The following is a 13,027-nucleotide window of genomic DNA, read 5'->3' on the forward strand; positions in this document are numbered from 1 at the left end:
GAGGAACCCAGCGGCCAATGGGCGGCGCCTCCGGGGGCGGGAGCAGAGAGACAAGGAAATGCTGTCACCGCCGTTAACACGCACGTGGAGGTTTGTTAAAGGTATAGGGACTGCAGCCGCCCAGGCGGGGGGCGGGGAGTGAGTCGCTGGGGGCTTGAGGGGAGTGGTCAATGTTAAGTGGCTGGCCCCTAGCAGGTGCCTGGAGGCGAGCCTAGTGCAGGAAGTACCCCCTGGGGGGGAAGCCTGTGGGCTGGGAAAGGACAAATGGAAAACGGAATTAGGGGCCAGACTCTGAGGCAAGGTGATGGGGAGACACAGAAGGAGGGGCAGTCCGTTTGGGGGAAGAAATTGGGGCTGGAGAGTGGGAGAGGTTGAAGTGAGTTGTGGATCACACAGGATAGGTGCTGTGTATTGTGCGTGAGTGTATGGGCGGGGGTTCTCTGGAGTTGGGGGAGTGGGGGGAGATGCAGCGGGACCAGGAAGAGACTGTGGGGTGGGAATGAAGCCTGCTGAATGGAAAGGGGGAAAGGGAAATTTGGGATCAAGCCACCCCAGACCAGAGCCATCTTACTTGTGCGGCTCTGAACTCCTCTCTGCCTCATTTCTTTAACCCCCGGGTCAGAGCATGCTGCTCCCTTTGCCCATGGTTTCTCCTTTCCTGGTGCAGCGGAGTTCACACTAGCCAGTGTTCTGGTAGATGGAAAGGTTGCCACTGCCCCACCTCTCCCGGGCCTCCCTCATCTTAGCTGGGTTTCCACCTTCTTCACATTTTGTCCTTCCTAGTTAGTTGGAGTCTGGTTCCTAGGTAATGCCAGCCATAGCTGAGGGCACAGGGGAGCAGGTGGCTGTGCAAAGCCGCTTGCAGGCTATGGACAAAGGGCTGAGACGTGGAAAACCTACCAGTGCCCATTCCGGCTCTGGCCTGGCTGGGGCAGCCTTGGGTCAAGTCCTCTCTGTAGTCCTGGTTTCCACCAACATCAGGAAGGGGAGCTGCAAGAGCCATCTAGGCAGGCACCCCAGGACTGTGCCAGGTAAGGGGAACTTCCTGTCCTACCCAGGTCTCTGCATTACCAGGTGTTAAGCTTCATAAAGCCCTGCATTAGATACCTATCATCTTTTATTATATGGATGTAGCTTGAGCCAAATGGAATCTGGAAGACCAATTTGCTGCAATGAAATAATACATGTCTCAAGGCTTAATGATGTTGATCTATGGATTCTCCACTGGTTGGAGTTTTTTTGCTGCATCGTTTTCCTCCATCAACATGACTGAGAGAGTTGACTGGACTTACTGTCTTGTTGAGGTTGTCTTTCCACATGTGAACATTGCTGTTCTCGGCTCCTCCCAAGCCCCTGCACTTGGACCTGTGTAAGCGTAATTAGTGCCCTTCAACACAGATGATTTGTTCATGGGGCCACACTCTTAGCACTCCTGGGCTATGCTACCCTGGACCTGGGACGCTAGGGCACCAAAACTAGGATCATTTGAATAGTTTGCTTAAAAGCCAAGAGATCAGTTAGATCTTTATTCATTCCATAGACATTTGTTAAAGACTTATTAAAAAAAGATTTTATCTATTTATTTGTCAGAGAGCACAAACAGCGGCAGGCAGAGGGAGAAGCAGGCTCCGCACTGAGCAGAGAGCCCGACGTGGGGCTCCATCCCTGGGATCATGACCTGAGCTGAAGGCAGATGCTTAACTGACTGAGCCACCCAGGCGCCCTTGTTAAAGACTTCTTTTTTACCAGGCACTGAGCTAGGTCTGAGAATACTAAGATGAAGAAGGTGACATGCTTCCTGCCCACAAGGGGTTTGTAGTCTACAGGGGAAGCAAGTCTGAAGGCTGAAGGGTTACAGGTACTTTAACAGATACTTCCATGAGGAAAAGGGGAGCAGAAATGAAAAAGTGGTCTCCAGGGGTCAGATGGTCAGAAAGCCTTCGGAAAGGGAGGAGACATTTGATTGGTCTTATTGAGTGTTTGCCAGATGGACAATGGAACGGGCATGCCAGGAAGAGGGAACAATGTGGGTAAAGGCGCGATGTGTTAGGGAAATGTGGAACAAACAGCTTGGTTCTCCTAGAGCAAGATGGCGAGGTGGGCAGCAGGCCGGCCTAATAGGGAGGGCTGATGATCGGACAGGTGGAAAGGGCCAGGCTTTTAGACAATGATTCTGGTTGGGTTTTTTGTTTTTTTTTTTTTTAATCCTTCTTGCTATTGTTGAACCAGAGTATCTAATTTCTGTTTTTTTAAGACCAGATGGAGAGAAAAAGTACTAGATTCCGACAGCCTCTCCCATCCTCTGTGATTAGCAAGGAAGTTTGCAATTTGTTGCCTTTTTAGATTTTTCCCTTCTGCCTTGAAAATAATAAGTAGGCTTGTGTTGTGCTTTTCTGCCTAGTGGGATTTGGTGTCTGGATCACAAAGCAGCCCCACAGCGCAAACGAGAGAGGGGCCGGCCTTGCTGCTATCGCTGAAGCCCCCCAGGGGTTTTGTCTGCGTGGGAGAAAGGAATGTTTTATTGTTACTGCTTTTTCCTAAACACTTTGCCACCCTCCTCCCTTCCCTGACTTTGTAAAATTATTAATCTTTTCTCCAGAGAGTCTTAAGTGAATAGAAAATGTGTGGTAATGCTTCATCATGCAGAAGAGGTACCCTGGTTTCTCATTATGAAACAAAAGGGCTGTGTGTGAGGTTGGGCACTGGGCCTTGCCTGTCTTCTTCCCATGTTTTTGCCTTTATGTTCTTAAGTCACCTTTTCATCTAATTGTTTGTATTTCACTTGGATCTTAGTGACTGGGGACCTGGCTCTGGTGACAGAGTGGCTGGTGGGCTAGGGAGGGCGAGGCAGGGGCAGGGAGACGTCGAGAGACACGGCAGAAGCTGGGAGCTGGGAGCCTGGTGCCGGAGTCTGGGATGGGGCCGGAGGCAAATCCACTCACCGGGATAAGCTGAGGCATCACGGGTGGTGCTGTTGAAGTGGGGGCATGTTGGAGGAGGAGGTTTGGGGGAAAGAGGAAGCCGATCAGACCTGTTGAGTGTGAGGGTTTATGGGACATGCATGTTTGGCCAGGTTTGATCATCAGGTCTGGAGCTTAGGGGAGAGGTCTAGGCTGATGAGACTGGGCTGGGCATCATGAGCCCCCGAGGTGGCACCTGAAGCCATGGGGGAGGATGAGAATGTCCGAGAAGAGGGTCTGGGAGGATTAAGGAGGATGGGCAGGGGAGGGGAGAGGCCCAGGAAGGTGGTAATGATGCCAGTGAAATGCAGCCTTCGAGGAGGCCAGCAGCAGGCCAGAGAGGTGTGCTGGGGGCCCGAAGCTCAGGCACTCCTGAGCCCAGCCTTGGGGTGCACTCAGGACACACACAAGGGGGGGTACCTGGTGCTCTGCCAGCAGCTACCTGAGCCCTGAGTACTATGGTTGTTGGGGGGCCCAGATGGGAGCCGGGTCCTCAGAGGCTTGTAGTGGGATCTGGAGTGGGATCTGGAGGAGGCTGACCCTTCCCCGAGGGGCCTGCCTGTGGTTGTGGGGTTAGCCCCTCTCACGACCCTTGTGTGGGCCCACAGATCTCTTCCCAAATGCATCCTTTCATTTTCCGCCCCAGCCCTCGTTAGAAGTGCCTTCCTGGGAGGGACCACATCCCTTACTGTCTCCGGCTCCTTCTCAAAATCCCGGCCACGAAACGCTCTTCTGTAATGTTTATGCATAAACTGCCTTCGTTAAGCTTCTCTGTACCTGGGTGCCAGGCTTGGTGAGTGGGCCTTGGGGCCTGGTGGGGGCCGGGCTGAGTGTTTCCGTGGGCTGGAGGGATGTTAGGCTTTCCAAGGCTGAGAGGGGTATTAGGGCATCAGTCTCAGTCTCAGCCCTGGCTGCCTTGGTAATTGGGGCCACAGGCAGAGGGAGGGGGCCTGATGGGGGGTTCCCAGGCAGAACCCAAGGAATATGACCTGGCGGCTTCTTAGTTTCCTTTGAGAAATCCTGGTCAGTCCTGGCTTTTGGCCTGACCCCTGGTCACTTCTCATTTCCTCTCACCCAGGCCTATGATGAGCCAGTGTTTGACTCTCCTCCTCAAGCCCCGATTCTCTGCCCTATCCCACCGTGGTTTGCTTTCTTTTCAGCCACCCCTGTTCTGTAATCCATCTTCCCAGGCTCACTTCCTGTCCCTTCCTCACCCTCTTCCTCTTGGAAACCCAGCTGCCACCTGTCCCAACATGACTGCAGTTCCTTTAGTGACTTTATCCTAGCCCCAAAGACCTTGGTCAGGTCATAAGAGGTCTCCCAAGGCAATGAGTCCCCGGGTGAGGGTCCCTGGAATCCACCACCGTGTAGACCTCAGCCACGTTCCGTCAGCCACGAGCCCCTGATGGGGTCCAGGGACCTGAGAGGCTGCGGGTGGGTCTTGGTCAGACTCAAGTGTGGGGCCTCAAAGGGCCCTCAGAAGGTGATTGTGAAGATGGACTGAGGAGTTTAAAGGAAGTCTGAGCTCTATTTGCTGCCTTGTTTGTTTGTTTGTTTTTAAAGGTATTTTGCCTGGAATTGCCTTCAGGAGGGAGGATCTCAGAAAGGAGGAACCCCGCCCCCTTTCCTTCCAGGCTTGTAATCCCAGTATCTGGGGTCAAAGAGCCGCAGTGTTGAGCATCACTGACCAGACAGGAGGGTGCGGTGAGGGGTGACCTTGGGGCAGACGACCCTGAGGAGGGGGCAGGGCAGAGGAGGGAACTTGGGCAGGATGGCCCCCATTCTTGAGCTGCTGGGGGTGGCCTGCTCCCAGATCTTCAGTCAGGGCCTAGCAGGTGTCCTGGAGACGCCTCTGGCCTGGGGTGAGCTGGGGCCCCATGACACCATCAACAGCTCCCTGCCCGCCCCCCCCACACCCCCCACCAACCCCCCCCCCCCCCCCGGGCAGGACCCCCCCGCCACCGCGACTCTCCAGTAAACCCGGGCTGGATTAAGGCAGAGGACGGCTCCCTTACCACCAGTCTCCCTTCTTTGCTCATGCCATCACCCACACCAGGCAGCACTCTCCCACTGCCTGTCTGACTTAGGCACCCCGTGGGAGGCAGAGGTAGTCAGGCCTAACCTGGAACCTGAGTATCTCACTGGAGAAGGGAAATCCGAGTGCCAATAGGCAGTTCTGCTCGCTGGGGGCTGGCCCCCTCATCACCAAAGGTTGCCCGGGAGTTGAGTCAGTTTCCGCACATGAAGCATAAAAGCACATGACTGGAATCAGCTCTCAGGAGAGGATCGTTCTTTGCGCCGAAGAGCAAAGCTAAGGGGGGAAATGTGGCAAAAAGTGGGCAATGTGCTAATGTTCCCCTTCTCTCCATCAATCCCAGTTCAGAACACAGCAAAGACACTTTTCCAGTCACGTAACCCACACGTGAGGGAGGGAGAGACACTCCTCACGTCTCCCCCCTGCCCGGGCAGCGATGAGATAGAGGACTGATGGAAGTTGGCCGAGAGGCTTCTGTGCCGGGGCAGATGCAGCTGTAGGTCTGGTTTCCCCCAAAGGGCTTATGTGTAGTGATCAGGGGCAGAGAACCTGTGATCTATCTGAGATCATAACCTTTTTATTTCTTTAGATGTGAGGGTGGACTGGCTCTGAGGAAAAGCTGCTTGCTCGCCAAGGCAGGCCGCCAGTGGCAGAGGACCCGAGTGAGGGAGCGGAGAGCTCAAAACCAAGCCTGCCCACTCCTGCACGGCGCAGCGACCCTCGCTGTGTCCCTTGGAGGTGAAGAGGCATGTTGTTAAAAGGAGAAAGCACATACTGTTCTGTGACTCACCTCTCCCTTCAGCCCAGATGCTCTTCTGGCCCCGCCAGGTTTAAACACGTGCACCCACGTCCTCCTCAAAGCTCTGCCCACCCCCCCCACCCCCGAGGGCCCCACCAAAATTTCAGAGGTGCCGCACTTGGGCTGGCCTGTCTGGGGTGGGGGACGGAAGAAAAACACAATCCGTGGTCGGGGTCCTCGCCCGGGGAAAGCTGGGCTCCCAGCCCTCCACCCTGGGAACGGATCTTGGCCTTAGGGAACTGCCTTTTCTCCAGACTCTCTAGCCTCCGGGGAGTGATGAAGCCAAGAGCCCTCTGGCTCTCTCTCCCCCACAGTTGTTGCTAAAAGGTTCTGAGGCCAAAGCCTTCCTCCCCGGCAGGGGAGTGGAGCAGGGGAACTGTCTCGCTCGTAAGGAAGGCATTGCTGTGCCTTGAGTCTGCAGGCAGAGCGTGCGCCAGCTTTGATTCCCGCAAAACTGGCTCAAAGAAGCAGGAACGCCTGTGCTGGGCCCTGGCCCGAGGTCCCACCCGGGGGCTTTGGGGGCTCGTGCCGACACCAGGAGGGTCAGGTCCTGCCTTGGCCCTGCCTTGGTCCCCGTGCGGACTGCTGGGAGAGGCCAGGGCTCCCTCTTCTGGAGTCCCCTTCTCCAAGCTCTCCGAGGTGAGAGAGGAAAGAAGCTGCACCGCCAGGTTGCAGATTTTGCCTCAGGCAACTAAATTTATTAGCAAGAAAAAATTTTTGTCAGCCCAGTGCTGACCAACAAAGTACATCGTTAATAAAGGATAACAAATCTGTCACTTAATTCATAAAACATACCTCAAGCAGTTACAACTAAAAATAAAGTTGGATTTTTGTTTAATTTAAAAGCCTCAAAAATAACAAGCAATATGTTTTTAAACATGTAGTAGACACAATTGTCCATTATACAATATACACTGTACACGAGTAGGGCTGGGGCCACAGCTGGGGTGGGATGAGGGGGAGAGGGAAGGGGTCAGGAGGTGAAGGTGTTTTTATCTGGATCCAGATTCGAGTTGAAATGCTGTGTCATTTAGAAAAGAGAATTGCTAGAATGAGGAAAAAAAAAATCTGTATGCTCTTCATTGCCCCCCAAACCCTAAACTGAAGCAGGCGTGGGGGAGGTGAGTAACGAGGACAGGAAGAAGGGAGCAATTAAATAAAACTTTAAAGCACACACAATACACAGTGTTCATCATCTGAAGTAGAGTATAAGGCAACGTTCTCCATAGAAAAAGAGGGCATCGGTGGGTAGCTTGACTTTTTAAATAGAAAGTTGGAATGTGCTGGAGGAGAGCTGTGGCAGGGCTGGGCATGTGGAGTGGAGGCAGCCCCGTGAGCCTCTCCGGGGGGAGGGGGGTGCCAGTGGTGCCCTGGGTGCAGGGTCCCAGGGCATCTGAGGTGGCTGGTGGGCTGGGGAGGGGCGGGGGGGGGAGAGAGAGAGAGATGGCACAATGCGACTCCGGCAGTGTTGGGGGAGAGGACTGGGAGGGCTCACTTTGCTCCTCGACGGAGTGAAATTCATGTTTTTCCTTTGGAAATAAGGGTTCCCACTCGTCCTGGTTTAGAACGTCTCATTGGGCACGGCCAACGTCCACGGTCTGGGCAGGCCGGGAGCTCGAGGTGAGAGGGGAGGGCCGGGGCGGAGCCGAGGGGCTTGAGAGGGAGGCGAGTAGGGGCAGCGGAGCCCCTTCCTGGGGGGACAGTCGCAGAACAGAAGGGAGGGGCCGACGGCAGCCCGGGGACCTCCTTTCCACCAGGGGCCCAGGCAGGACGCAGATGAGGGACTGTGTCTTCGGGGCCTCCTGCCTCAGTTGGCCTTACAAGTTCTTCGTGACCAGGTGGGTCTTGTAATGCTTGGTGAGATGGTCACTCCTCATGAAGCGCTTCTGACACTGGGCACACTCGAAGCGTTTGTCCCCTGGGAAGACAAGATGCACGTCATTTGGAGCCCACGTGCAGACACTGTCCCAGCCGACGAGGGAGGGGGTCACCCTGTAAAGCTGGCATCGCCATCCTGGTCTACCCACCTCCTGCTTACACATCCGCTCCCTACGGTCGACTCACGCAAAGCCTTCGGCAGTTCTCGTTTCTCTGCGCCCCCGTGTGATGTCACTTCCCCGTCTCCTCTGTTCCCATCCTCCCTCCCCTGCCTGAAGCGCCCCTACGTGGGCCCCTGTACCTGCACGAGGGCTCTTCCTGTGTAGGGAAGGCTATCAACTGCTTCCTTCTGATCTCCGTCCCTGTGACTAACCCTGGCTCCATGTCTTCCCCCTGCGAGGAAAGCCCCACTCCTCGCTGGCCTGCCACTGCTGTTCTGAGTAGTGACTCTTTAGCCCCGGGGCGGGGGGGGGCAGGATCTGCCCCCCTCCCCTGTCCCCCACCGGCCAAGGACTTTGGCTTCGGGTCGTGTGCCCCATCCCCAGGCCCAGGATGGCGGTCCCAGGACAGGGGTCTGCTCACGGACGCCCTCGCTCTAGCAGCGGTTCTCAAAGCGTTTGCTGGGGGCCGCCGGAGATTCCCGCAGCAGTGCTTGGTGGCAGACAGGTGAACGTTTTTCTATTTTATCGTTCTCTGTTTGCCAGTGCGTTAAAACATGTAACTATGACATCAAGCCTGCGGGGTCAAACACATGGCACTGGACACAAATGAGTAAAAACAGTGAAACGATGTGAGGGAAGTCATTTGGTAGATACTAGCAGGAAAGGCAGTGTGGGGAAGTGATGAGGAGTGTGGACCTGGGACAGAGCGCCTGGGTTGAACCTGGCTCCACCTGTCACTAGCTGGGTGACCCGGCCACCTCTCTAGGCCTCAGTAAAATGGGCACAATCAAAGAGCCCTCCCCACAGAGTCGTTCAGAGGATTAAATGAGTTCATGGGTAAAAAGCACTGTACGGTGCTTGGCCCTCTCCACCAGGGCTTGTTAAATAAGTAACTCTGCGGCTCTGGCGGAAGTCGTGGAGGCTGGGTCAGGGAAATGACCTCCGTTTGGGAAACACTGCAGTAAAGGACTGGCTTGAAGGGATTTCCTGGGTCGTCCTGGGCCCCCTGAGAACAGTCTGTGGCTCTTGCTCAGTGGGGCAGCTCGTCGGCAGGGCCAGGAGTCGGGATGCTGCTGAAGGCAGCGGAGGGGGTGCGGGCCCGAGGGGGCCGCGGGAGCGGGCGGCAGACCTGTGTGCGTGCGGGCGTGCCGCTGCAGCTCGTCGCTCCGGGTGAACCTCTTTCCACAGAAGAACCAGTTGCAGACAAAGGGCCGCTCGCCGGTGTGCAGGCGCACGTGGGCCCGCAGCAAGGACGTCTTCCGGAAAGTCTTGCCACAGTCGGGGATATGGCACACGTGCTTCTTCTTGCCCTGCTCTCCGGACCTGGGAATTGGGTTGAGGTGCAGGGACGGAGGGAGTGGGAAGCCGAGAAAGGGAGGAGGTAGAAGATGGAGGCAGGACAGGATGGAGAGAGGATGCGAGGTCAGGTCCGAGGGCACAGGAAGGGTGAGGAGGACATCCCCTTTCCATCTGTGTCCCACAGAAGGGCTGGGGGAACAGGCATGTGCCAGGCTGGTGGTCTGGACTACCCCCAGCCCCGCATTACCTCTTGTCCCCATCCTTGCAGTTGGGACACGTGCAGGCCATGCGGCGCCGCTTCTCCCCAGGCTGGGCCTCTCCAGCCAGGGCCTGCTCCATCTGCAGCTGGATCTGAGTGGGGCTTAGCCCACTGATGGTCAGGTTGTTCCCAGAGACGTTCTGCACCGTCAGCTGCTGCTGCCCTGTGGGGCAGAGGGGGGCACAGTTGAGGGTGCGGAAGCCGGATGCCCTTCTGCCCTCGATAAAGGTGGTCGTGGCGGCAGCTCCTATTTCTGTGAGGCTCTTATGTGCCACATACCATTTTCAAGGCTTCAAATGTGTTAACTTGCTTAGCTCACAACTCCATAAATCAGACACCATTATCCCTCTTTTATAGTTGAGGAACCTGAGGCTCAATAACATATCAAGGCCACAGCTAATCACTGGTAGGACCTGGATCTGAACCCAGGCAGTTGACGTCACGGTCGGTGTCCTGAGTCACTACACTGCCCACGTGACTTCAGTGGGGAAAGTTCCTGTCTTGGCTTGTCTTGGGAGTGTTTCTTTGGAAACTCCTCCAAGCTCAGGCTCTCAGGAAGGTCTCCAGGGATCTTTGGTACAAAGAATGAGAAACCAGGACAAAATCAAGTCCTCTACGACTTGCATAAAGCCATTCCCAAGCAGGGGGAGTGTCACTGACCTAACACTGGTGTCTCTCTGAGTGGATGCATCCCATGCCCCTAACCCAGACGCACAATACGTTAAGTGCTGTAAACTCATTTAAGGATGAAAAGAGGAGATTAGGAGAGCTTCCACTACCTTGAAAAGTGCTCTTCACCCAGTTAAAGAACACCCTGCTGAAGTACAAGGAACCATTTTTGCTACGTAGCTACAGTGTACCCTTGATTATGTGCAAGGCGCTTTCGCACTGTAAATACTACCAAATATAACTACCGAAACGAAGTGCAGGACAAGCCATTCCCGCTGCCAAAGGCTCTGTCCTCTCCTTCCCACCTTAACTCAAGGCTGTCTCCTTCTAGAAGCCTTCTTTCATGTCCCTTTACCTGGAACCTCCCTTGAACATCTCCCTCGTGTCTGTACCAAATTAATCTGCATGTGTATGTTAGTTGGGAGTTTTCCTGAGTACATCTTATGTCTCCATCATATTCCAAGATCTTCAGCTGTCAGGTGGGGCCAACATGTGTCTTAGATGATCTCAGAGGGCAACTGTAAGGACATGCTCTTAAGCTAGAAGGGGCCAGGCAAATGATGGGCAGTGTCCTCGCTGCGGTGACTGGGAACCCCAGGCTGGCCCACAGTTCTCACGGGCGGGACAAACAGGCCCGCTGCCCACACCCTGGCTCAGGGGCCCTCCCCTCACCGCCGGTGCTGGTGATGGTGACAGGCACGCCCTGGACCTGGACACCGTTGATGCTGATGGTCTGCATGGCCTGGGCCGCGGCTGCCAGTTGCGCTGCGTTTAGGCTGATGATGCTCCCGGCGGGGGCGATCTTTGGCAGGGGGCGCTCTTTCCGGAGGATGGCGGCCGAGTGCTTTCTGCTGGTCCCACTCAGATGGGGAGCACGGGACGCAGGGCTGCTACAGGTGGTGGCAGAGGGGGCTGCAGCTGTTGCTGGGGGGCCGTCCTGGACAAGGACCGTCTGCACCTCACCGGAAGGCGTACGGATGTAGACCTGGAAGGGCCAGAGGAAAAGGGTCAGTGCCCCAGGACAGACTGCGCCCCACGCCCCCACACCTTTGAATGCAGTGTCACCGCCCTCACCGCCCAGGTGAGAAGTGGGGGCGCCTCTTGGTCCACCCAAGTCTTCTCCAACTGGCCCAGACCTACATTCACACTGCCGATGGCATCCCTGTGCTAAGGTAGCAAAATGCTGATTGCTCATTGGAAACCAACACTGAATTTACTTAGCATGGAAAAATACACCGCCAGCCCTCAGAATTAGAGAACTAGAAGGCAGCGAAATGGTGACGTCAGAAAAGATGCACCGTCAAAGACCACCAAACAAATGAAAACAGCTCTTAAGAGGCACGATCGATGAGAAACAGTTGTTCCCACCTCAGATTGGCAAAGATGGAAAAATAAAATATAATGCTCACCGTTGGTGAGACAGAAGGGAGACAGGCACTTACTCTTACATCAGGAGCGGGAGTGTAAGGTGGTCTAGGCTTGCCGGAGGGAAATTTGGGAGTGTGTCTCAAAAGGCGGCAAGATATGCACGTTAGAGCCTGAATGGGACGAGGAGGGCTTTTGTGGGGCAGTGATGACAGCGGCCGGCCCGGGTGTCGCCGGCCCAGCAGGCTGAGGAGCGTGTCCACGTGGAATATATTAAGGCTAAAGGAAGCGCCGTTTCTCACTGTCAGAAGAAGGTTACAAATATGGAAAGGGAGAAACTAGGATGAAGTGTGTGGCACTAGACAGGAATCAGAGGTATTGTGGCAACTCTTGGGTTTCGATATAAAGACAGAAATATAGATATAAATGTGTGTATACCTGTAGGTGTACATGTGTGTGTCCATACCTATGTCTATATATCCAGGCATTACATGTGTGTACATATATATGTATGTATATTTATATATAGTTCTTGGCTGTGTCCGCTGAGAAGGGCTGGGAGCAGCAACGCTCCAGGGGCAATGAGCTCACCCAGCACCCGGGTTTCAGCTTCTAAATATCATGCTCCACTAAAAGGAACCAGGGCTCCTTGGAGAAAAAAACGGATTCCAGGTTTGGGGGCAGGGAGAGTACAAGAAGAGACTGGAACATCTGTGGTACCAGCAAGTAAGAAGGTCCTCAAGGAACGGGGGTACCACGGGAAAAGGACACAGGAGCCAACTTGAGGGCGCTCCCACTGGCCAAACGGGGTAACTTGAACGTCAAAATCTTAATACTAATGGATTTACAACCCACTGAATAAAATGGGAACCTAATAGTCCCTACTGACATAAACGAATGGAGAAGAGAATGACATATTTAAACAACCATTACCGCACTCTCCAAGAACGGTCGATCCCAGGGCTAAGAAGATGGCCCCTGTATCCCCTGGCCCACTCCCACCTTTTGTTGTTTTTTTAAATCAGCTTTGAGATATTCACGGGCTATGAAATTTACCCTTTTAAAGTGTACAGCTCAGTGGGTTTTAGTATATTCACAGAGCTGTACACTTTAAAAGGGTAAATTTCATAGCACGTGAGTATCTCAAAGCTGATTTAAAAAAGCAACAAAAGGTGGGAGTGGGCCAGGGGATATAGGGGCCATCTTCAAAGCACTCCAAATGGCCAAAGCTGGGAACAATGTGAGCAACAAAATAAATAACATGATCCTGGCTTATGACCCAAAGTATAAAATAAATACACACGAACCCCTACTGCTATAAATAAATGATTGAGGGGCGCCTGGGTGGCTCAGTTGTTAAGCGTCTGCCTTCGGCTCAGGTCCTGATCCCGGGGTCCTGGGATCGAGCCCCGCATCGGGCTCCCTGCTCTGCGGGAAGCCTGCTTCTCCCTCTCCCGCTCCCCCTGCTTGTGTTCCCTCTCTCACTATGTCTCTCTGTCAAATAAATAAATAAAATCTTTTAAAAATAAATAAATAGGGCGCCTGGGTGGCTCAGTTGGTTAAGCGACTGCCTTCGGCTCAGGTCATGATCCTGGAGTCCCT

The 13,027-nt window shown here is 54.4% G+C and overlaps 1 protein-coding gene and 1 long non-coding RNA gene across 2 annotated transcripts in view; one reads left to right on the top strand and one right to left on the bottom strand.

The window, feature by feature from the left end:
- The first annotated feature begins 84 nt into the window (after positions 1 to 84).
- LOC110593045 overlaps positions 85 to 13,027 on the top strand; it is an 18,770-nt gene continuing 5,827 nt past the window's right edge. The window contains exon 1 of the long non-coding RNA XR_006541287.1: positions 85 to 101. This is a non-coding gene — a long non-coding RNA (uncharacterized LOC110593045). The remainder of the gene's footprint in view (positions 102 to 13,027) is intronic.
- The window catches only part of SP2 (Sp2 transcription factor), a 24,760-nt gene continuing 18,202 nt past the window's right edge, over positions 6,470 to 13,027 (bottom strand). The window contains exons 4-7 of the mRNA XM_044921539.1: positions 10,733 to 11,045; positions 9,380 to 9,554; positions 8,963 to 9,156; positions 6,470 to 7,712 (exon numbers count right to left, since the gene is read on the bottom strand). Coding sequence (XP_044777474.1) covers positions 7,612 to 7,712; positions 8,963 to 9,156; positions 9,380 to 9,554; positions 10,733 to 11,045 — 783 coding nt within the window. The 3' untranslated portion in view covers positions 6,470 to 7,611. The remainder of the gene's footprint in view (positions 7,713 to 8,962; positions 9,157 to 9,379; positions 9,555 to 10,732; positions 11,046 to 13,027) is intronic.

Source organism: Neomonachus schauinslandi, chromosome 15, assembly GCF_002201575.2.
Source record: "Neomonachus schauinslandi chromosome 15, ASM220157v2, whole genome shotgun sequence".
Classification (NCBI taxonomy): domain Eukaryota; kingdom Metazoa; phylum Chordata; class Mammalia; order Carnivora; family Phocidae; genus Neomonachus; species Neomonachus schauinslandi.